Here is a 23,957-nt window from a genome sequence, read left to right as displayed (position 1 = left end):
CAGAGGTAGACTCTGTGTCACAGCACAACCCATTGAGTGACATAAGCCTGGATGTGTCCCAGACATGGATACAGGACAGGGAGAAGAACTCACTAAGAGCAGCCTGGCAAAGAAGGAGCTTAGGGGGTTTTGGTGGATGAGAAGCTGGACATGACCCAGTAGTGTGCGTTTGCAGCCCAAAAAGCCAACCCCATCCTGGGCTGCATCAAAAGATGTGTGGTCAGCAGGTTGAGGGAGGTGATTCTGCTCCTCTACTCCACTCTGGTGAAACCCCTCCTTGAGTGCTGCATCCAGTTCTGGGGTCTCCAGATTGTAACTGACTGTTTAAAAATTTCACCTATATGAGATTCTTATTAATAAAAACCAACCTCCCCTGCACATTTGGGGGATCTAACTCACATGCAAGTGCCTTACCTTCGATTAATTTTGATTTTTTTTGATTAGCAGCAACAGGTTTAGCAGTTCCATCCCTGCCACTACAAAACAATCAATCTATACAAGCAAAAGCAGATAAAATGCCATTTTAGGTTACTTGTCAGTGAGCCTGAAATCTATATCTGCTGCACTGTGGGTTTCTACTTTGTCGATTCAGATATCTTGGTTTTTTCTTTCTTTTTTTAACCAGAATCAATCAAACTTAGCTGTACTGGTCTGTACTTTATGTGAACTTTGAAAACCTGAGTGATTTTTTTTTCCCTTCCCATTAGAGGGAAGAGAAGGAAGAGACTGATAGGAAGAAAAAGAAATCAGAAAAAGAAACAAAATCATTGCAGTCTTCAGCTAACAAAGACTCCAGTAAACCGAAGTGAGTATTGGTGGTGGGATGGCAAAAGATGCATAAAGCTAAGTCTTTCTTTATAAGGTTAAAGTAAGGAACTATATCTCCTGTCCTTATGCTCATGATTTTGCTTCTAACATAATGTGTCTTCTGAAACTCAATCTGCTGTAGATTTGCCTTTACATCCTGGAAGCAACCACTAAAGAAAATAGGGAGCATTTCACTTCTCCGCTAAAATTATCTTGTTGTATTTGTCTTTTTATTCTATGTGACCCGACAGAAACATAACCAGCGTGCCTTTTGAGTCCTGACTGTCTGGAATTTCAGGTGGCCTTTGTGGCCAGGAATTTCTCATTTATCCCAGCACAGCATTTGTAGTGTTCTAGTAGATCTGCCAAAGCTTGCCCTGTAATTTGCATACCAGGGCACTGCCAGAATTTTGGCTAGGTCTTAGCTAGAGTGAATGCTTCCGAGAGCAGGTCTCCAACTGGGCAGTGTTCCCAAGAGGGAAGACTCATGCATCAGTCATGGGCTACTGCCTTCAATTCCTGCTTGCTTGTGGCTTGAATTTGAGGTGTTGGTTTGGATTGGTATGTAGTGCTGAGGTTTGTGTCCTGACAACAGGAGTAAACAGCTTTTCTGCACAGAAAACTGTTTATCTGAAAGCACTGAAGCATTGGGACTAACATTTAGTTGGGTGAAGGGATATTTGAACTGTGGTATTAATGGAAGAGCTTTAATGCTGGGGTTTATTGCTCCCTTTTTTTCAGTGAAAATGAGCACCTGTTATAGTTGTGTTCTGGCTTTTGGTGTGGGAAGAATAGGATGCATTTTTGGGGAGACAGTGCACTGGATCAGGTCAGGGGATGGTTCTGTGCTCTGTGGAGCATCAGCTGTGCCAAGGTAGAGAAGCTGGGGAAGCACGTGTGCAGTGACTAGGGACCCATGGGAAAAGTGAGTGGTGAAAGAGGGGAGAGGACTGTCCCATGCACAGCAGAATCAGGCAAGATGTGCACCTGATCACACCTGAGCCCTCTCACTGGGTTTAACTTAATTTCCTCCTCTTCTGATATTGCAGTCAATGAGCCGGGATTCACTGCTCAGTGTTTTCTTGGAAACTTTGAGAAGCTGAATAAAAATGATGTAACTGAGCAGTGGTGAAACAAGGTTTAGAAATATTTGATGCTGCTTAGAGCTGCCCGAGTTCCCTGGTCATCCTAACTTCGGATGATAAGAAATCTAATATGCCTCTGTATTATTAAATGTGATAATCTCTGCCATTTAAAAGCAGAGCATTTTAAGTCTCCATTAGTTGAATCCTCTCAACTTTGTAGGCATTGTCTAGTCGAGCTGGCAGGTCTTAGAGGAAGAACTCAGTTTAATTCTGTCAAAGCACATAGAGAATCAAGTGTCAGGGTGAGTATCTCTGACCGCAGAAGATACTGTCTACCAAAAGGGGGAGAGAAGGAGTGCTGCAGCTCATTTGCCTTGTTGGGTGATTTGTCCCAGGGATTTGAGTTGCTGTAATTACCCCATCATTCAGTGAAAATGAATGAGGGCTGTGTTGGAGGGATGCCTTTTTTACAACATCCTGGTATTCTGGTTGCATTTGCTCCGAGGACAAGTTCTGAGACTTATTTTGAAAAGCAACTTATTTGTATGTTGATGGTAGGTGAAGCTTTGGTATCTAATACACAATGAAGTCCCTGAAGTTTCATTTTGTGTTTGTTGGATTCTTTTTATTAACAAAGCGTCTCACACGTCCAGAGGAATTTAAACAGAATCGGTACGTGATGTAAATAAGTTTTTAAAAAATCTCTACATATATGTACATTGTATTCATGAATTTGCTTCCCATCTGCAGAGCATCAAAAGCTTCATTTGAAACCCAGAAGAAAGATGTGTTGCTCCCAGCACTGCCACCCACGTCTACTGCACATCCTGCACCAAAGTCAACCAAGATGGCCCAAAAGAGACACAAAACCGACACTGATGATCTGCCTGCCATGGATAACCCTGCCAGGAACAAGAGCAACCACAAGGATCCTCTGTCTGCCAAGCACAGGAAAGTGGAGGGAAACCATACAGAACTGTCAAAGGGCATCAAAGTAGGTGTCCAGGGTAACTGGTGGGATCTTTCCTGCAGGCCGTGGGTTCTGTGTGATTCTCTTTAGAAACATACTCTAAGGATATGAAAAAGAAAGGAAGATAAACCAGCCACCAGAGAGAGCTCTTGGAAGCATGTAATGGCTATCTGTGACCTTATGTTGGTAACCCAAAAGCCTGCGTGGTAACTTCTTTGTGACTTTCCATCATCTGTTTTCATCTCACCAGTGAAACACAGTGAGAAGGAGTGACCACATAAACAGCAAAGGCATAATTCTCATGTTTATGCTAGTCACTGTTTCTGATTGTAGGCAACTGCAAATGCAATATTGCTGGAAAAATAATGTGTTTATAAAAAGAAAGAGAGCATTGCTTAAAAATAAGAAACAAGCAACTAGGGGGATTGACTGCAACCGAGGTATAATATTTTATAGCTTGTTTACAAAATTGGTCATGATCCTTACAGCTGGATCTTTGCATTTCTGGGTTATAAAATTCAATTACATGGCTATTGATTAGTGGCTTGGAGTGTGTGGTCTAGGATGATGTTGTGTGTCTGTGTTAAGCCAGACTGTGCATGCTGTATTAGCAGGCTTTTAACTGCTTGCTTTTTCCTGACGCTGTAGTCATTAATGGAGAATCAGCAATTGTTGTGTGATTAAGTTGGAAATAAGTGTGAACAGATCTTACCCATTCCTGCCTTGGCTAGTGGCCCTGAAAAAAACAACCTTACTGCTCTCCTAGCCCCTGTGCAAGGAAACCTGCTACTGAATTTTTCCATGCTTGGGAAAAGTTTGAATGGTCTTAAGTATTATGAGCAGTCAGGTGAGAAGCCAAGCTTCCATTTCCATTATTTGAGGGGTTGCTGGGGAAGAAGGTGGGAGGGGGAGATCTTGGACAATAGTCTATGCCTGGGAAAAATAAACATTTTCTCTTGAAATTCAGGAAAGCCAGGCATTGGAATTGGTTTAAGCATAACTTCCTAACCAGGTTTATCTCTGTGCTTTTTCAGGGATCTGCAAGGGATGAGACAAAGCCTTTCCCAGTGCCTTTTTTGCCAAATGGTACCTCCAAGCCAAGAAGACCTCAACTCAAGTTTGAAAAGTAAGTTTTTGTTTTATACCCCTCATCTGTATTTCTCAAGATGTGAGGCAAGGCAGGCCCTGCAGCCACCCTTCTGCTTTTTCATGAGCTCTTCTTTTGGGAGTAGAGAGAGAGAGAGGTGTGAGACCTACCCTGTACTGGCTTCTGGTGACTCGGAGTTACCCCGCCCACCACAAAGCAAAGGTTTACAGCAAAGCAAAGGTTTACAACAGTTCTTGGTTTGAGGGAAGCTACTCTGGAAATTAGGTATCATCTCTCTTGTAAGTAGATAACTTGAATGCAAGGTCTTTTGGTCTCAGATGAGTGTGTGGTGCTGCCAAGTTTACTGTATGTTTCAATCAAAACGTATTTATGAGACTGTACTTGAGGAATGATAGATGATGTAACTACTATCTTTCCATGGGAATGAGAAAATAAATTTGCTCCCATAGCCTAACCTCTGGTGGTTTTTTATTTCTAAATATAAATTATCATTATTATTTCAACATACATTTTTAAAGAAATAAATTGATTTTCTCTGTACAGACAACATTCATTTAGTAACTCTCATAATTGGAATGTGTGTTTGATCAGGCTGTAACAGGCTTAATAAAACAGAGTGTTTGGACCCACAGCATTCTCTAGATATGTAAGTAAAGCTGATAATTATCCTACCCTTCTTCTGTTTTATCTGTTTCTCCTCTCTGTCCCCAATTCAGACAGCATTCAAAGGAATACTACTTCGAACAGGCCCAGAGGCTGAAGCACAAAGCTGATGCAATGGTAAGTCTTGGCCCTGTGCTAGAAATGTTAACCAGCTCTTGCATCCAGACCCGGTACTTGTGTGCATGGGAATAATATTCCCTGGCTAATGTGACTTCCATACTCCACACTGGACTATGTTCGAGTCATATGTTGGGAGGCTGTTTTATTTGCCAGATGTTCAGACATTTCTCCTTGGTGTAAACCCCTCTAAAGAACAGGATTCAGAACCAACATTGTCTGAGGTTAGCAGGCCTGGTTTTTTTGCAGAGCGATAAAACAGTCCCTGGAAGACAGATGAAACGGTTTTCAGATAGTTTAAAAAGTTGGAAAAGTCAGGATCCTGACAGTTATTGTGTTCCTGGTGACCAAGACTTTGAAGTTTCCTTGGCAGATCTGACTGGTTTTCTCTGTTCTGTGCAGTGTAACAGTGTGCATGGGTGAACATATTGTTTTGCTAATTATGGGTCCATGAGATAATGTCCATTTGCTACTTGCCATTTATCTGGGAAAATGAAGTGAGGGAATACTGCAGTGGGAAGGCCCCCTCTGCCTCTCAGAAGGCAAGCCTCCAAGACCAGACAATAATATCTGAAAAAAGTGAAGATAATAAATTACTTGAGGAAACCACTGAGCAAGAGGAAGAGATACAAATAGCCAGAGCAGGCAAAGGTGATGACTGGGACCACATGAGGGATTCTGCTGAGAACTCTCTAATTGTCAGCCAGAGGCCAGACTGGGATCTTTTTCTTTCTTCAAAAGCTGCCTAACCAGGGAGAAAAGAAGAATTCAAGTACACTTGAGAGAAGTGGGTTTGGTCTTGGACTAAAAATGAGTATTTTCTTCCCAATAGACTGACAAGACTGGAAAGGCCTTTCAGTACCTAGAGGCTGCCCTTTTGTTCATCGAATATGGTATTGCCTTGGAAACAGATGCACTAGAACCAAAATCAGCCTACAGCATACTCAGCGACACCATAGTTCTCATCAAGTAAGTGCCTTTCAAAGCATGATTGGAGGGGAAGGATTGGTTGCATTGCTTGTTTGCAACTGTGACACCTCTGGATTCCCACCATGGAGCGGAGTTGGGGTTGCTGTACATGCCTGAGACACAGACTATCCAGAGGCCCCAGAGGCAAATCCATTGAAAAGTTCCAGCATTGATTATCAGAAGGTAGGACCACATCACCCTCAGCATTTGAGCCAGGCAGCTGAGGTACACCAGAGGACACTGGTTATGACAATCAAGGAGGTGAAGGAGTTTTTACTTTACCCAGATCTGCAGTTGCTTGTGCGTGTGAGCTCAGTAGTATTTCAGTTTAAAAAAGCAAAACAACAGTATGGCATGTGGAAGAACAGTTTGTGCCCCAAAGGTCTTGCAGCTTGGTTGAAGGCAACTTTTCCTGGTTTCTCTGGGCCACAGGCCTGTAGGTGGCCCACATGGAGCATCTACTTGTTGCCCTTTAATTCATGTAAGAGGAGAGTGAGTCACATAAGGGACCACATCTGTTCTTACTGTATGGAAAACAAGGCATTTTGAGAGACAGTCCTCTGCTCAAGATCACACAAAAGTTCTTGGTGCCAGGACTAAGAACTCAGGGCAGGCTTCCAGGCTTTTGGACTGGTTTTTGAGGTAGTGGCATGTACTGTTTTTTCATAAACAGTGGGACTTCAGAGCACACTGATGGCTGACAAGGTTCTGTTTATTTTGTTTCCTTAGATTCATTATGACATTGAAACCATTTGCAGACTCCTCAGTCTCTCCACATGGAAAAATCTTTGCTGTGTTACGGTGCGTAGCTGGTTTTTTTCTGTTCCTTTATGTTCTGTTTTGAGACTTGATAGAAAGACCCATTACTTTCAGTGATGAAGGAATGGCAGTTAGAGTTATGCAAGGTTAAAAACCACAATATAAAAACTAGAATTAACTGAAACATCTCTAAAGTAAGCTGGAAGATCACAAGGGACCACGTGTAGAAGGCAGAGGCTTTAAAATTTGATCTGCTTGTAACTTGAGAGCACATAAGGGCTTTCACCTAAGGTGAAAGAATGCAATTTGGCTGCCCATGTTTGAACCATGTAACTGAAGCTGTAGCTGGACATGGCTGAGGCACTTCTGGGCGGGGGCTTACTCAGCCTTTGGCACCTCTGAGAGGCTGGGCACCTGTTTATGTAAAAGAACAGACAGGGCTCTTCCTCGTTTCTTTCTTTCCCTGGTGATTTTTTTCACAAGTCTTTTTTTTAAGATGAGCAGAAGGAGGAGGAAATTTTGAGCTTTCTTGGCTTTTCAGTACAGCTAAGGTGTGCTAGCCTCTGTCTCACAAGGCTGATGACTGCTGAGCACAAGCAGTGACACTTGGGTGTGTTTCTGTTCACAGCATGCGCTGCCAGTCCATTCTGCACATGGCAATGTTTGGTTACAAAAAAGACACTGCAATGAGGTATTCCAGACTCCTGAATGACCACTTCAAGGTAGGGCACAGGTATTATTAAGCTGCCAGCTGGTTGGCTGTGGTAGTTACTGATGTCAGCTGAACAGCCCAAAACTAACAAGACTTTTATTCCTTGCTGCAGAGTAATTTCAGAGTAATACAAGCACCTTCTCCAGGTTTTGCAAGGTAAGATTTAAAAACTTGTGTGTTGTCATGTGTCTGTGTTTTAATAATAATGAGTAAGAAAAAACTTTTCTGTGTGCTGTGGTAGTTGCATTTGGCAGAAAGCTACCAGGCTCCACGTGTCCCCTCTATGCTCTGTGGCTGAGAGAGGGATGTTTGGACTTAAATAGTGGTGCTGATTCCAGTTACATTTTTTGGCCACCTTGCACAATACAGTTCATAGGAAAGTAAATGTCCTCTTGAGAGCAGTGGTGGAAGCCCTGTCATACCAGTGACTAAAATTAGGTTGGTTGAAGTGGTGGGGTGAAGTGATGTGATGAAGCCAGTCTGTGTCTGGAAGGCGGGTGGCTGACCACATTTAGCCTCCCTAGGCCTATAAATAAGTGTGTGTAGGCTGACCTGGCTGCTTTGAGTAGGTGTCAGAAAGCTCCAGCCTCCATGGAAGGGGAGCTTCAGCGTGCCTGAAATGGAAAGCATTAGTTAAAAACGCTTGGATAATCTGGTGAAGACTTTCAAAAGTAGGTGTAGATTTTGGAAGGTAGATGAGTGGCCCTTTCTAAATGCCTGGTCCCTTATTTTCTTTTGTTGCGAGGAGTCCTTAGAGTCACAAATCACTTCCAAAAACTTGGCCTTGCACTCAAAGGACAATTACTTGTGCTGTAGCTGAACACATCTCACTTTTCAACAGTCCACTCCATATTGCAGGCCTGGATGATACTGGATAGCTCCTGGCATAAGACAGCCTTGTGGAAAGACTTTTAGCTCTGAAGTTGAATGTTCATGATGGTGTTTCTTTTCTGCTGCAGAAGCACAGGCTTGCCTTCTCCTCTTTCTCCAATACCCTCTCCTGCTGGTTCTGTGAGTTCTCAGCTGGGATCAAATGATAGCAACAGCACTGGCCACAATGGCATTGGCAACGGCGTTGGCTCTACAGTCACTGTCTCCTCTCATATCTCAAGCGTCACCTCTTCCTATGTCAACATCACTTCCTATATTCTCCATGCATATGAAATTTGGGAAAAGGCTGATACACTGGCCAGAAAGAATAAGGGTAAGTTTTTTTCCCTCTGTCCTGTCTCATGTGTTGTGGTTATGTGTACTTGCTTAAATCCTATCACTCAGTGCAGCAAGCACCTAAAGATCAAAGCATTAAATATGTTGAGTTAGACAGCCACAGCATATTGGCAGGTTATTGGCAGAGATACTTGATGGTGATATATTGGTGAGTGTTCCAATTAAAAGGTTGTTTTGGCATCCTCAAATGTCCAAGAGCTAAGGGATGAGGGTATCAAGTGCAGGAAACCAGCCAACTTGCTTCATGGTAACAGAAAAAGCATAACAAAAGTTGCCCTTCGGGCACTGAGCTTTTCTGAGTTGGTTCACTTTGTTTAAAAACATCTTTTTGGCCTATAGCCTTGTGTTTTAGTTTTTGGCAAACTTCCAGGTCGTTTTCTCTTGAAAATGGTTAGGCTGGCTTCTCTGCCTAGCAGAGAAGCTGAGCAGCACTTAAATTTGAGTCCTTGCTGGGCACGTGACCAGTATTTGCCAGTAGCAATTCCTAGAATTGCTGCTACTTTTTTTATCTCATGGGGGGTTTTTTGTTAAAAATGTTGTATTGTCCTGTGGTGCAAGCAGTGGTGAATATGTGAAAGCCACAGGGTGGGTGCAATTCAGCCTGTAACCTGCCATCCCATGTGGCCTTTGCAGTGTCATTTTTCATAAAACACAAAGTTTTGTGAGTCACTGTGGGTGAAGAGATGCATTGCCATGACCTGTTGGGAGACTTGCAAAAGAAAATAAGCAGTGCCTAGCTGAATTGTTGTAAGGCTGTAAAAACCCTCTAAAACACTAATGAGGCAGTTGCTGACATTCAAAAGGCATTGCAAGTCACCTTTAAATAAGGTAACCAGTTGTTGACTGTCCTCTGAGCAAATCTATGCTCACAGCAGCAGTTTATGTGTAGTATATTGGATTCTGTCATCAAAAGGCTGATAAAAGATTGTCACACAGAAGCAGCAGGGGATGCTGCTAGTAAGCCAGAGCAGTGAGTCACAGAGGAAAATGTGTGGGAGGGCAGCCTGAGCACAATGTTGCATTAATCAAGACTAAATTCAAAAGCTGCTCTGTGTGGCCAGTTCTGATGTAGGGGAATGTTGACTGGAGTAGTGAATACTCTCAAGGGAGTGGATCTGTCCAGGAGACCAGTAAATACTCATGTAGACTTGGTGGTTGTTGTCACTGTTCAGGAGGCATTTGAGAAGTGGAACTTGTTGATATTCAGTGTAATGTAGAGACATGAAGAGGTACAGAGAGTGAGAACATAAAACAAAAAAAAAGGCCGCATCCTTGCTTCTTTTATGCAATTCATAGGGCATAAGAGGAAGAAAGAGCAGTGGCCTTCTGCTACCAAGATCCTTTAAACAGGGAAATCCTAAGTTAGTGAAAAGCAGTTAGTTGTAACTGATGTCCGAGTCGCTTGTGCAGAGCTGAAGTGCTTTCTGGTGGGTCCACAACCAGGACCCAGCTCCTTGCTGTAATTCAGAGCAGCACCATGAATCATGAGGCTGTCACTGATTGTCTTCCGACCTCTAATCTCCACCTTCTGACCTCTAATCTCCATCAGCAAGGTCAGGCTGAGGCTGCAGACATGGATGGGAAGTCCCTCTCCTTTCACATGATACTGTGATCACAGATGAGGGTGTCTTCTGTTTGCTCAGAGAGGGGCTTTGGACTCCTTGTTTCTGCTTACAGCTCTTCTGTAAGATTTGGATTTAGTAAACAAAATTTTTTAAAACGTGGATTTAGTAAACAAAAGCTGAAAAATCAGGGGAGATGTTCTCTGCGTCTGAATTGGCAAGTATTAAAATGAAAGTGTTGTGCACTCTGCTTCTGAAGAGTTGCTTGCACAGCCAAGCAGCCTCAATCTTCCAAGCAGAGCTGGGAATGGCTGTTTTCTGAAAAGGTGCTTGGCAACACGATTGAGGCTGGAGAGACTGAGGGACTGGGACAAGCCATGTCATTGGAAGGCTGGTCATACAGGAATGTCTTGGAAGGGTGACTGCAAAAGAATAGGTGTGAGAATTTTCCATGACTTTTGGTCACCTGCACAGATGATCACCAGCACAGAGCAGGGCTTGCAGCTGGCCAGCACCTCACAGCAGGCTCAGATGTGCTGCAAGAACCTCCTCCTGCCTGTGCTAGAGGAGGAGCATGATGCCTGTAGTCGGTGATGGGATAGGAGGACTGTGGGATCTACCTGGCATGCTCAACTATAAGCAGTCCAAATCAGATGTATAGCCTGGCAAGCTACACAAATTGTTAAATCTGTTCAGTGGAGAAATCATGGTGTCTCTAAGGTTTGAGGATGAATGCAGAAAAGGGACCAGTCTGATGGCAGCTGTGTGTGTTTCTGGGTGTCACTCAGAAAGACACTCAAATTTGACCTGTTTAAGATTTGGGGAAAGCTCAAAGCAGGGACTGTGGTGCGAACACCCAAACTTTTGTCCACCTACCATGGAGTCTTGATGTCCTTTAAAGAAAGCACATGAGGAGGCGAGTCAGTGTGTGTATTTGTGTGCAAGTGTATTTTCCTCTTGTGTGCCCTTGTTACACTTCTCAGCCCTCTAACTGAGGTTAATGCTGAGCTGTCTGCATTAACACTGTTTAACTGGACTGGCCAACTGACTGTGTGCTGCTGCTGTTGCTCCTCACTGCCCTCCTCGCCTGTCAGACGTGCCTGTTGTATGAAACCAACCAAATGTTTTCTTTCTCCCTTCCTTTTTTCCAGAGTTTTTTGCTGAACTCAACAGAGCGACCTGTGCTCTGGCACTGACCAGTAGCCTGACTGACCTGGTACACTACATCAGACAGGGATTACAGTGGCTGAGACTGGAAGCAAATATGCCTTAACTGGTTCTCCAGGTGGTTAAATACCTTGAAGTTTTTTGCACTTTTGAAGCCTCGGAAACAGCCTCAGTTTAATTTTTTTTTATTATTATTCAATACAAGCACCTGCAAGGGAAAATATTTTAAATAAAGATGGAAGTTATCTGGTTACACTGGAAAACCTTTGAACTGTGTTATTTTAGGGTAGCACTTTGCTGCCTTGAAAAAGAAGAGATGGAGGATGGCACCTTCCTTTAAAATGATGAAGTGCAATGAATTGTCTGAATGGCCCAATGTATTGATGGTCTTTAAACATTTCTGTTACAAATAACCAGCAGGACGAGAGTTGCACATGATGCTGACAAGAAGGAAATCTGCCTCCAGAGGTGGTTATGCAACATCCCACAGCCTACAGCAGTTGTGTGCCCAGAAAACGTGCCGGAGAAGTTGTTTTTGCAAGCATGGATGCAATCTTTGGTGTCTTTGTTCCCCAGAGAGCAAGTAGCAACCTCATCAGCACTGGACAGCATTATGTTACAGTAAAAACAGCAGAAGGATCAGCTTTGCCCGCTTTCCAGCCTCACCCTCTTGCTTTTGTCAGCCAGCTGATGGAACTGGGGAACCCACTGCCTTCAGTGCTGCAAGTTTACTTTTTAAGTCATTGCTGCTTTGGTCCTCCTTGCCGTGTTCTTGTGCACATCCATGCCCATGGCACTCGAACTGTGTTACTACAGGTCTTGCTCGGTTTCAACCTTGTAAGCCAAACATAGCTGGGGTGGCAAAATGACATGGTGTGGTTGGAACAGCTCTGCCTCTCTTCTGAGGAGTGTCACAATGAGGATTCATTGTTGGGTTGCTTTTTGTCATTTTGGGGGGTGGGGGTGCAAAGCTGCACTGGGTCAGTGTGATTGCTTGGACATTGTTCTGAGTCTGAGAGCTTCCATGGGGAGGAATCGCTTCTGATTAAGGAGGGACTAAGGGACTGAATGTGGAACATAAGACAAATTTTGCATGTGGATATTTACCTGCAACCATTGGGGGTCTCGATGAATATCTAAGAGCCGGATTTGGTACCAAAGCGAGTCTCCTTCATGTGGGACAGAACTCACATGCTCTTTCTCAGCCACACTGTACGATGGGCCCAGTGACTTAGAAACCTGTCAAGGGAACACGAAAGGGAATAATTAGTGTTTGCAAGCATTTTTTCCTTGTCACAGTATCAGTGAAGGCAGCATCCATGGCATTTGCGTGTTAAGTCAGGTGACACCCTTCTCTATCCAAAGATTTCTTGTAGTGTGACAGCAGCATCCTGCCATCCTCATATATGAGTGTGCCTTAGCCCTCTGGTGCCCTCTCGCATCCCTCACCCTATCTCTGACAGACCCGTGGGAGTGGTGAAGAGAAAGTATCCTAAAATAATTGTGTTTACAAGAAAAAATTCTCCCTTTTCCACATAATTTCACGATGGACAAACATTTCTGCACACGTGCAGCAGTATGCCCTTTGTAAAATACCTGCTCATGTGTTTGAGGCTCATCAAAATGGGCAGTAAATAAATATCAGCAAAAGGTCTGCGTTTCCAAAAGTAGTTTCTGTAGAAATGGCCCGTGCCACAGGGAAGCCTGGAGTCATCCCAGCTCTGGGAGGGGGTGGCTGCGGCTCTGCCCGGGTCCTGAGCACAAGGGAGCTCTCTGGCAGCGCAGGACAGCTGGGATCATGGCTGGGTCTTTTCACACCCTGAAGGGACTGTCCTTTCATGTTCACTTTGTTAAAAGCCTTAGTACATTTCAGGGATGAGCTGTCCTAACAAATGGAAGGAAGGTCCGTGTCCCTCCTCCCATTTTACCTATCAAACTTCGTTTGCACTCCTCCTCCCTGGAGCAGCAACTGCTTGGAGTGAGCCAGGGACAGAGAGAGGCTCAGCATTAACCATTTTGTTCTCAGGAAGCATGGGGATGGGCAGACAGCCTGAAGGCTAATGTGCACTTTGGAGCTCGATCCTAGACTAGTGGATCGATGCTGCCTTCTGACTTTGTCTTTAGACAAAGCTATTTCTAGGATCACCAGCTGAGGAGGAGGAAAGAAGAAAAGAAAGCTTTATTGAACCTGAAAACCTGTGGGAGCCTGCAAGAACTGTAGGAGAGTGTTAAGGGTAAGCATAAGGTGTAGCAGGGACACGGGTCTTCTGGTACTTTCATTTTGTGTGCACCCATGTCCCTCCCTGCTTTCAGACCAGGTTCCCATTGGAGAGCCACTGGCTCACAGCTTTCCCCCAGCCAGGAGAACCACCTGCCAGGACCTGCTAGGCAGGCGTGTGGCTGCCCCTGTCCTGCATCCAGCTCAGCCTGTGGTGCTCCAGGTCCTGTCCTCACCTGTCCTGAGCTGCCCAGATAGGGATTATCTGTTGCCTTGCTCCTTGCAAAGCTCATGCGAGGGTGTCGGGCAAACAAAGCCAGTAAGAAGATGCCTAGAGAAGGTAGATGAATTCCTGATAATTGCTTCTTTACAGCTGGGAAAAGACAGCACGTGCTGCGCTGCTCTGCAGAAGCGGTTGGGCAAGGGCTGCTCCCATTCCTAGGGCAAACTCCCCTGGGCTTTGCGGGAAATGAGGTCATGGGCAGTTCGTGTCACGGGTTTGTGGGGGGCTGCTTGGGGGCTCTTACTTCAAAAGCAATCTGTGGAAGCATCAGTACCAAGCTCCATAGCAGGGAGCTATGTTTTGTTTCAGGACACAGAGAAGACTGTTTAAATAATAGGTAATTTTTAAAAAGCCATCATATTTCAACCTTGAGCCAGGTCAGAGGCCTGCAAAGGGTTAGGAAAGATAATCATCATTTTCATCTGGGCCTATTCAGGCCTTTACAGAAAACAAACAAAAGCCAAACAAGAATAAATAAAAACACAAACCAAAACATAAGAGTGGAGGAAATAGCATTTGCCATTAAGAAGCAAACCATTAATCCAAGGAAAACCAGAGGTGATGGTTGAGTTGCAGAAGGAAAGGAGGCAGCTATGGTGGCAAAGAAGCATCATTTCCATGCAATATTTATTTAAAAGAAATAATAATACATGTGTTGAAATTGTCAAATGTTCTATTTTTAAGATGCCATTTATTTAATAGTTGAAAACCCCACTTACATGGAGATAGAGATCTCTTGAAAGTCAAAGTCTGACTGCAATGTCCTTGTTTTTGGTTTTGTCCTCTCCCCTCCCTCTTGGTTCCCATGATAAATCTGTACATCTTATTTTGGGGATGTGTGTCCCACTTGTATATAACCTTTTTCTGCCCTGTGTGTGATGGAGTTTCCAAGATGGTTGATGGTTGATTCATTCATATGGGGAAACAAACAATAAATGAATGTTTGTTATGAGGTGTTGCAAGACTCCTTGTGTTCTTCTTAGCTTCTTGTAGAGAAATTTGTTTCTGAATGGCCTTAGTGTTTCCCTTCTGAATGAGGTTTAGGTATGAATCTCTGTTTCCAGTGCTGCCCTGTTTATTGCCCCTTGCCCTTTCCTTAATGACCAAAAATGGGTGCTCAGAGTAGCAGGAGGGTCACAACTTAGGACATCTGCCTCCTATCCTCCCAAAACTGATTCAGGGATGACTTTGCTGGGATGAGCTGCTGACAGCCAGCAGAGCCTGGCTCTGAGCACTCCCTGGCAGGAAGATCCCATAAGTTGGTTTCAGACAATCAAACAAGTTAAATAAGAAAACCAGGAGACAAGGCACAAAAGTGGTGCCTGAAGCGTTCTGCTCTGTGTTTGCCACAAAGGTGTTGCAGGGCTTGGTGCTGGGAGAAGGGTCTGCTCAGGTCTTATTCATGGATTAGTTTCTGAAGTGCTGTGAGGAGGATTTCCCTCAAGGAACCCCACAGCATTTCATGCCCTGTGGTGCGCTGCGTCTCATTGGGTGTACAAGGGGATCTCTTTGCCATGGCCTTACACTTCTTGTTTGAGGCTTTTTCCGCTTTTTTTTGGTGTTGGGCAATGTAACTGTTCCCTGGAAGAATCATTTTTTCATCTCTCTGCACTATTGGGATATAATTTGTGTGTGTAATTCAGGTCCCTTCTGCAACAGGCATTGGACCCAAGATGTTTATGGATGTGGGTTTCCAATGTACTGTGTAAATTGTAGAGGATACTGAAACCAGTTTTAATATCCACTAGATTTTTTTGTTGTTACATATGCTGTGTCTAGAAACGCACTCTTTTATTAAGGTTGGTGAAGTTTTTCACTCCATGCTTAAAATCCTGATAGCAAAACTGGATTGAAGTAGGAGTAAAAAGAAAATGTATCTAGTTAGTAAAATAAATGAAGTGTGAAATGTCCCTAGATGAGCATTGGGTGGGATTTTTAGCTACAAACCAGATAGGAGGAGCTTGGTGATGCTTTTGCTCAGGCGAGGTGGGTCTGCAACTCAGTTCACTGCCTTCAATTAGTTTCAAATGGCCTGAAACCAGGTGGGCCCCAGACTGGTTGCAAGATGGCTGGGAAGAGAGCTCGTGGTTGTGGCCATCGTTATGTGGATTAAATGTCTGTGCATTCTGTTCTGCTTTTAGTGGCTTGAAAGGGGTGTTTGGACATGAGCTGTCCTGTCTGCTGACTGGGGGCAGCTGCTTTTCCTCAGTCACTCACATCCTCTGTCTCAGCATTTCTTTCCTCCTCACACCCCAAAAGGTGTGTTTCCCACGCTCCTTGCTCGTGGCAAAGGCAAGGAGGGTTAGTTTTGGGGGTGGGATGGGGATGAGGAACGGTGGGAGGGATGCAGAGGAAGGATGTGCAATGTGCCAGCAGGGAGGTCATCCAAAAGCCAGGCAGGGAGAGGGGGAGTGGGGCTTCAGCAAGTGTCGACAGCTCTGCTTGGCTTTCTGCCCAGGGCAGTGGGCCCCTCCCCCCAGGCTAACACAGCCAAAAATAGTTTGGGGTTGTTTTCCAATAATATTTTGTTGTTTGTTTATTTAGTGAGCCTTTAGTGACCAAACCTGATTTTGAAGTGTGTTTAATTTATTTTGAGATTTGTTATTGATTGTAGATGAGCTTGCATTCTCTCTTTGGCTTGGCTTACCCTTTCCAAAGACAAATGTAATTTTTGGCAAAACGGCTGAATCAAAGTTGATTGCAGTTTCTCAGCCCTGTGCTGCTCTCCAAACACTAAAATAGCCCCTTGGCAGCCTGTGCTTTCTTTTAATTGCACTTTCTGTAACCTCTGTCACTACTCTAAAACAACACCATCATCAGCATTTCTGAATGTGTTTCCGTGAAGTTTGTGTCCCTGAAACAAGGACTTGTGCATCTTACAACAGCAGTGTTATGCTCACTGCTGCCTTGTGATGTGTTTTGTCAAGGTATGGAGTTCCTGGAGTTCCCGCTGGGTTTTTCTCTGCTCCTACTCAGTATTGTTGAGGTTTTCTTTGGGTCCAGCCCTTCCCAAATCTTCGTTCGTGAAGCCTAGCCATGATGATGATTATGGCCATGTTGTGCACTGCCAAAGGCATTTGCAAAACTTCTAGGTTGTTTAGTGAAGTCTTAATTCTGCTGGCCGCTCACATTTCAACAAATGCTTGTAAATGGAAAAAAACAGTTCAGGTTTTTTTTTTTTCAGATTCCAAGTAATAAAATGTGTCTGTTTTTCACTTGTTTCATGTGGGTTTTTCCCCCAGATACCTGCTGTACCTTTCACTTGGAAACTATAGGTATGGTAAATTCAAGTCTTTATTCAATTTTAGTTTGAAAAACTCAGAAAACTTTAAATTAAACTGTTGGTTTAATGATTATAAAGGAGCCATTACTTAGACAATATAGTGCCTTGGTAGTAGTTGCAATCTGTTGGACTGGAGAGAGGTTGTGGGCAAAAAGTAGTTGTGCTCCAGATCAGTACATGAAGTACAGTGTGTGATGATCAGAACTGGAGGTGCATTATAGGGATACACATCTTGAAGTCATTGCACAAAATCTTTGTTAACCCTTTGAATGCATTCAGTGCTAATTGGAATAGTAAGCTAAGTGCAGGTAATAGGTTAGAGTAAATAGTCTGGCTCAGTTTATTTTGGGACACTAAACATGCTTCTTGACACCCGGTGGGTTTTCTATCGTGATTGTTAAACAAGAGGCAAACAATTCATTGTATTTTTGTAGCTAGTGGAGAAGAATCGCTCCAAACCGAGGCTTTACTTCCCCCTGCTGTTACTTTGTGTAAGGGCAAGACTTGCCCTGGAAAAAAGAAAATCCCACACTGCAATTTGGTAGCTAGAACTAACGTGGTGCAGTGCAGATGTTTTACTGGTGCATCAGCTGCATGTTGTTCCTATTCAGTGATTCCTTGGGACTGTGTGAACAGGAAAGGTCACAAGTGTGCAGTGACTGATGATAACTGGAAAATGGCAGACTTGTTTGCAAGAACATTGGTAAAGAAATAAATGTGGATTTTTTTCTTTAATTCTCCTTGTAACTCCAGCATTAAACATGAGAACATGGGACACAGAAGATTATCTCCTTTAAAACAAAAATGTACATTTAAAGTCGAGGGAGTAGAAAATTTTATAATAAAGCTGAGAAAGTGTGAAGTGAAATTAAACCTCTGATTTATTTCCAGTGACTGTAGACATTCAGGCTGGGAAACAGGGTTAAGTGAAAAGAGGTAGGGCAATAACTACTGTGTCTCTGATCAGGGCTATCCTAAAGAGGAATTTCATAGGGGATTCCTTCTTTTCACAGAAAAATTTCTGACATAGAGTTACAGTGTAGCAATCAAATGTGAAAAAGGATTGTGCAGCTGACAATCTCAGAGCAACTGAGCTGCAGGCATGGACTCCCACGAAAAAATCATCTGGTAATTATTTTTCAGTGGAGAGGTGGGCAAATCATCTCCTTGATTTGTACAGTAAATTCGGAATTCTTGGAATTGGTGATGTGTTCCTTATCAGTGATGTCTTGATTTTAATTTTTTTTTAGATTAATTGCGACTATTTGACTGAGATGACTTAATACCACATTCACCATCTGATGAGATTACTCAGTGTGCAGAAGCCTTTTCTCACATGAAGTCTTTCAAGAATCAACTGTACTTGAAGGAAACATGAAGAATCTGTGAATCATAGAGATTAGTTGGGCTGCTGTTGTGTTTCGCTGGCTATAGAATTCCAGTGCCATTTTGCTTTTCTTATCCCATTAACCAGCAATTCACATGTGAAATTCTTGTTGCGGAGGCCCTGGTCCAGGAGTTTGCCTGTCTAGAGTGGTAAAATGCCTCCTTGCATTTCCATCAGTATTTGGGCCCCATAAAATATGACAGAAGTCACATCATTTGATCTCTTGCCACTTGTTTTCCTTGAATGCCTCTGATCCCACAGCCTTTGGGCAAAGCAGCTGCATGTCTGGCACTGGTAGCTGAGGGTTCCCTCAGTGGCCCCATGTCAGCTGCTGGGTAGGGGCTGGGGATCTCGGTGGCACAGGTCCGTGCTGTGCCCCCGCCTTGGGGACATGCTGTGTCCTGATGTCGGGAAGTGCCAGTTCCCCCTCTCCAGCAGGGTCTGTGAGCTGGGGCAGCCACTGCCATATGGCTCTTGCCCTCTGATCCTCCCATGACACCTGGGCACATGCTAAAAGCAGAGCCCATCCTTTGGTAAGATTGTGAGGTGCAGGGCAGCTCAAATCACATTGGCACTGTCATAGTGAGAGGCATTCCTTGTCTGGAAGGCCTGTTTGTGCAAGGTCTGAAAGCAGCGGTAACGGGCAGGCACTGATATCTGCTGTCCCTTCCATCACTGTAGGTCGACAGGAACAGCTTTAAATACCGATTCTTACCACTGCCTCTGCAAGCTGAGAACTGTTTTCTCTTAAAGAAATCATCTCACATGGGAAATTGCAGGTAAGGCTGGAGCTGCTCTGAGAGACCAGGCTGGAGAGAGCTGTGTCTATGCAGGGGAGCAAAGCAAGAGCTGCTGGGACAGGGAGCTCAGCCTGGATGGTGTTACTCAAGTGAGGGACACCACTGTTCTCACCAGGACATGGGTATTAGTCAGTCTTACAGCTGAGCTCTTGCAGCCACTGACTCCAGAGGAAGATGGTAAAACCTGTGTGGAAAAACCCAAATTGCAGAACTGAAGCCAAAGCTATTTATTTGGGGTTTTTTTCAGTTTTAATAATTCAAAGCTGCCTGTGACTGTACATTGATATGTCCTTTCAAATAATTTATTGGATGCAAAGACATCAAGTTTTTCCCGCCGTAATGTCATTTCTGTATTAGTAATAGCAGCATTGAAGGGAAGGGAAGCTCTTGAGGTGGGTACCTAAGGTTTAGCTTTCCAAGCAGCTTCCATGTGCCATTAGAGCAGCTGTTTGCCTGTGGCTTGATGGAGAAAGGCAAAAAGAAGAGGAATCAATGTATTCAGCTAAGGGATACAGAAGTCAGTTTGGCTAAACACAGAACTGTAAAAAAACATATAAAAATTCTGATCAGGACCATTTGGGTGCCTGCTTTCATCTCCATTGTGTCCTGTGGCCACATAAGACAGTAGCTTTAAAAAATGAGAAATGGTGAGTATGAAGAGTTCAGCTTCATTACTAACATCTATCCATGCCCTTCCTTTTAGGAGAAATGTGAAGGAGAAATGAATGACTGGCAGCAATAGAAAACTGCCAGCTGCTAATAGCCTATCGACAGGGAAAACCAGTGAAACAACTGACTCCTGCCCCTTATTATGATAGTTTTTGCAGTTTCTGGGATGGAGAGTCAGAGCTTTCCAGACTAAGGCTCTAACTCTTTTTTCTGTTCATGAATACCAGTTGCAGTATCGATTTTGAGTGATAAGCTAGGTACACATGCATCTCATCTGGCTTTTCATTATTAATAAAATTTAAGCTGTGGTACTGAACTATATGCTTTACTTGCTTCCAGACAGTTTGATGAGAAATACAAAATAACAGTAAATTTCGATACATTTTCTGGTAGATTGGTGGGAAAATCTGCTTTAGGCAGGTATTCATCCAGCTGCAGCTGTTTGGAATCCTGAAGAGCTCAGCAGAGATGCTTGCTTAGGCAGCTGCTAGTCCTTGGAAAAACCTGCCCTGAGAGCCAGTGTCACATGGCAGCTCCTGCTGCCTTGCAGTTCCAGACATATGATTACTAAATATATTTTGTTGTTCCGAGACAGTTATAATATTAATGTATAATATTAGCACAAGGGATTCCCTTGTTCTGCAATGGTATTTCACAGATGAGGAGTAGTTTAAAGGATCTGGTTTTCCATTAAGTCATCCTGCTGTGCACTTGACACAGCTTTATTGGTGTTTTGTTGTGGGGTTGGTGGAAATTGGTGCATGCAGATGTGGGTGAGGAGGAACAGAGAGATTTGACCTGGTGTAGACACTTGATAACACTGGTGTACAGTGTTAGTCATCCTTTCTTTCTTTCCTTCCCAAAGCTTGTGCAACAAGGACAGAAACTTGCTGCGTATGAGAGAGAGAGAGAGAGAGAGAGAGAGAGAGAGAGAGATGGAGTCAGGAGGTTCTAGAGAAGAAAGACCAGTTCTCAAAGAAGACTCCCCTCTTCGCAGAACCATACAAGGTAATAGTAGGGGTTGGAAGGAGAGGAGGAAGAAGGGTTGGGGGGGAAGAGGAGAGCTATGGTTTCTGCATGGGGTGTAGCAGACTTGAGCATGGTACAGGCAAACACAGCAGCAAAAGTCATGGGCTGACCTACAGTCAAACCAAATAATTTCAGGACCTAGTGACAGGATCACAGGAGAAGGAAAGTTGGGACAGCTCAGCCGTTACCTTGACCAGCACTGCTCAGCCTTCCTCTCAGACATTTCCCCCATCTTTGACATCAAAAGCCAGTGCAATGCAGCAGAAACCAACTGCCTATGGATGGCCAAGATTAGGCGCCATTTGAATCCCTGGAGCTCAGCACCGAGGTATAAAGAACAAGTCACCAGAAAAAAATGCAATATTGAACATTTCAACAGCACTTCACAATGTGATCATTATTTGTTTTAAGGACCTAGCAACTACAGAAATTGTCATCTGTGATCTCTTTAAGCAGACAAACCATTACAGGCCAGGTCCAACAAATGCCAGCTATTGCAGACCAAGAACCAGTGTGGTAGGGCAAAGGGTCAGTTGTCCTTCTGTTTAGATTCTACTGGGCTTAACAGGGAGAGGAAGATAATCTTCATTAATGGGTCAGGCTAGAGTATGAAGGTTCCTCAGTTCTGCATTGCTCTTTCTTAATATATCACAAAACTAAAGATGAATGAGGTGTTCTCACCTGGAGATGCCAAGAAGCCTTTGCATGTTCTTGGCCATATTGCACTGGGAGAGACAAACCCTGAAGTAGTGATACCAAGCTGTTTTCTTCCATGTCAGCTCACCTGTTCCTACAAAAGTAAAAATCTTACTAAAAGCTAGAGGATTTTTTAAAAGAAATATTTTCTATTGGCTTTGAGTTCAAGTTGGTTTGCATAAGGAATTACTTCTAGGCCCTGACTGAACGAAAGGGTTCCTGTCCTTCAAAAAGGAGTTACATAAATCAAGATGCTGCCTACTCCCATGCTGATTTTCCTTCTTTTCTTCTTGATTCTGCAAAACATATGTTCTCCAGTTTATCTAAAGGAGAATTATTGCATTTTCTTTTAGTTGTACAAGTCTGCAAGGCAGTGCTCTACATCTTCCCCTGACCACCATGAAAGAAGAAAGATTTCTGGCACCCCGTTAGGAACACCCAGAATAATGTTCCCAGTGGTTCCTGCAGCAGTATACATGGCAGGGTTTCATTTGTTACTTTTCTGGCATACACTCGCTCTGTGTTGGCTGGCTCAGCAGTATTTAGCAATTGTTCCTTGCTTACGTGGAAATATTTCTTGGATTAGAATTCAGTGTCTCTGTGCAGCTGATTTGTTGAACTATGTGGTAAAAGAAATGTTATTTTGCCCTTAATTATTGTTAACAGAAACACAACCATGACCAAACTATCTTGGATATACATACAATATTCAATATAATGTATAACAAAAGGCATTGTATTAAAAATTTCTATTGAGTGTCAATGGTTTTAGCTACAACCTATAAAATTACAGTTAATGAATCCCATAATGTTTCACTTATGAGCGTTTCTGTCTATAACAAATACTGAACTGGGAACTGCAAAAGTAGTACTGCACTGATTCTTATAATAAAAAGTTCATTACAATCATTTTACAATAATCCTACATAACTTGCAGTTTCCAAGTTTGTGATCCTTTGATGCTTATTTGGCTCGAAAAAGAAAGCCTTGTCTCCAGATAATGAGGGAAAGGAAGGTTGTTCTGGACTATTTGAAGTCTGAGAATATTTGATTCTTTCATTGTTTGCAACTAGACTTGAAAAGGATCAAAAAGAGTTTTGCAGGACTAGCTTAGTGTAAAGGCTTATTTCTGACTTGTAGCACAAGCAGTGACCATAAAGAAGGTATTATCTTTAAGAATCAATTACACACAGTAATTAAAGCAAACTACAGATCATTTCATACAACAAGGAGAGGGAGTGGAGAGATGTTTCAATATGAAAACAACTTTTTTATGTACAATCCAGAAAGCTTAAATTCACCTAAACACTAAGAACTCTGTTTACTGAAAACTTCCATTTCTTCTTAATCTTTTTCACTTGTTCTGGAAATCAGCAGGCACTCAGATTGCCATTAATGACTGCACATGATTTCCTTCATGAAGCCCTGCCTAATTATCCAAATGGAGCACTAAGACACCAACAGAGTAAAATAGATTCAGAAAAGTTTGCAGCTCAGTTCTCCATTTGAATTTATCTCCATTGGAATGAAAGTTTCCTCCTCTTAGGATCTGAAGCAAGTGCTTTAGTATATAGAAATGGAGAAGAATTCCACTAAAGAATCTTCTAACAATCCTTACTACATGTTATTATTTTCAAAGGCACATTAGCACAAAGCAGCAGGATGCACAGGCAGCTAAGCCCAGAACATCAATAACTGTTGAAAGTAGGGCATTTGGATCTCACAGGAAAGAACATGAGACAGTGGCAGACTAGGAATGCATGGTGAGTCCTGTTGTTTATCATGGATTAGTGTCTGTTCAGATGAACTAAAACCAAGATTGGAACAAATACAAAGATGAGGCACCTGATGCATACTGCTTTAAAGGAATTTAGACCTATTTTGAGACTTACTTAGTGAAAGAAGCTTCTATTTCCTGATCAGACCCTAGGATCAGGGGTATGTTATACCTGTGTCAGTGGCCTTGGAAAGAGAAACAAGATGTCAGCAGACTTGAGATTACTCCAAGACCAAGAGAACCTGTCCCTTCTGACCCAGGGAAGGGAACACGGCTTGTAGTGAGCTAAGGGTAAAGTAAACTTTGTAAGGAAATTCACTTGTGGGATCCTGTTGTGAACACAGTTTTCTTTTGGTAGGGAGATTCATCTTCATTCAGAATGTAATCTCTTTGAATCACAATTAAAAGTGATGACAATGACAAAAACATTAAACTTATGGGATCATGAAGAGAGAAATCAGAGATCCAGTCCAAGACTAGGACCAGAATCTGTGTGAAGAGAACAGAAAGGATTTTCAAAGGAACACAAGCAACCACCTGAAATGTAGTTTTATATATGAAGAACAAAGAACACCTCTTTCATACTGGGGGGAACAGAGAGCCTCCATCTAAACCAGTGAATAATCTACCAGTGTACTCTGCTGCTTTGGCTCTTACATCTCCTAGGCA

General features: G+C 43.2%; 1 protein-coding gene across 1 annotated transcript in view; it reads left to right on the top strand.

Moving 5' to 3' along the window:
- The window catches only part of AFF1 (AF4/FMR2 family member 1), a 76,472-nt gene extending 61,861 nt beyond the window's left edge, over positions 1 to 14,611 (top strand). Inside the window, exons 12-21 of the mRNA XM_027692802.1 lie at positions 708 to 805; positions 2,643 to 2,886; positions 3,897 to 3,988; positions 4,687 to 4,750; positions 5,583 to 5,719; positions 6,449 to 6,520; positions 7,107 to 7,200; positions 7,303 to 7,346; positions 8,150 to 8,394; positions 11,131 to 14,611. Of these exons, the coding sequence (XP_027548603.1) occupies positions 708 to 805; positions 2,643 to 2,886; positions 3,897 to 3,988; positions 4,687 to 4,750; positions 5,583 to 5,719; positions 6,449 to 6,520; positions 7,107 to 7,200; positions 7,303 to 7,346; positions 8,150 to 8,394; positions 11,131 to 11,252 (1,212 nt within the window). The 3' untranslated portion in view covers positions 11,253 to 14,611. The remainder of the gene's footprint in view (positions 1 to 707; positions 806 to 2,642; positions 2,887 to 3,896; positions 3,989 to 4,686; positions 4,751 to 5,582; positions 5,720 to 6,448; positions 6,521 to 7,106; positions 7,201 to 7,302; positions 7,347 to 8,149; positions 8,395 to 11,130) is intronic.
- Positions 14,612 to 23,957: the final 9,346 nt, after the last annotated feature.

The sequence above is a fragment of the Neopelma chrysocephalum genome, unplaced genomic scaffold, assembly GCF_003984885.1.
Source record: "Neopelma chrysocephalum unplaced genomic scaffold, ASM398488v2 Primary Assembly neopelma1_88, whole genome shotgun sequence".
Lineage (NCBI taxonomy): Eukaryota > Metazoa > Chordata > Aves > Passeriformes > Pipridae > Neopelma > Neopelma chrysocephalum.
The sequence above is the reverse complement of the archived record's forward strand: the minus strand, read 5'-3'. Positions and strand labels throughout refer to the sequence as shown.